At 65.2% G+C, this 489-nt stretch overlaps 1 protein-coding gene across 1 annotated transcript in view; it reads left to right on the top strand.

Annotated features, from left to right (window-relative positions):
* Positions 1–489, top strand: part of MAN2A2 (mannosidase, alpha, class 2A, member 2) — a 26,814-nt gene that overhangs the window by 18,045 nt on the left and 8,280 nt on the right. Inside the window, 1 exon segment of the mRNA XM_009321496.1 lies at positions 148–288. Within this exon segment, the coding sequence (XP_009319771.1) occupies positions 148–288 (141 nt within the window).

The raw sequence follows: 489 nt of genomic DNA on the forward strand, positions 1-489 counted from the left end.
TGGAACTGGGGAGACGTGCCGGAGGGGGTTGTGGGGCTCACGCTACGGGAATGGGGTGTGTGCAAGGGCCCAGTGGTGCTGGGTGGGCTCGAGCCCTGGGCTGTCCTCTCCGTTGTGGGTGTGATGGGTGTCCCATTATTGCTGCAGTCGGAGGACAGGAGTGTGCTCTACGCGGTTGCCTCCACACTAGTGAACTGCACCAACAGCTACGACCACGAGGAGCCAGACCCCCAGATGCTGGAGCTGGCCAAGTATGCCAAGCAGCACATTCCGGAGCAGCACCCCAAGGTGAGCAGGGCACGGCCGTTCTCAGGAGCTGCCAGGAGCCCTGGCCCTGGGGAGAGCGCGTGGGTGGGCAGAGCCCAGGGTTCTGAGTGGGGACAGGGTGTCCCTGGGGCCTTCAGGGGTGAGGTCAGAGACTTCGCAGCGGATGGCAGCAGGTGGCAGGCTGGTGCCACTGAGCCGAGCGGTGACCATGCCTCTGGGCCA

Source organism: Pygoscelis adeliae, unplaced genomic scaffold (genome assembly GCF_000699105.1).
Source record: "Pygoscelis adeliae isolate BGI_AS28 unplaced genomic scaffold, ASM69910v1 Scaffold13, whole genome shotgun sequence".
Lineage (NCBI taxonomy): Eukaryota > Metazoa > Chordata > Aves > Sphenisciformes > Spheniscidae > Pygoscelis > Pygoscelis adeliae.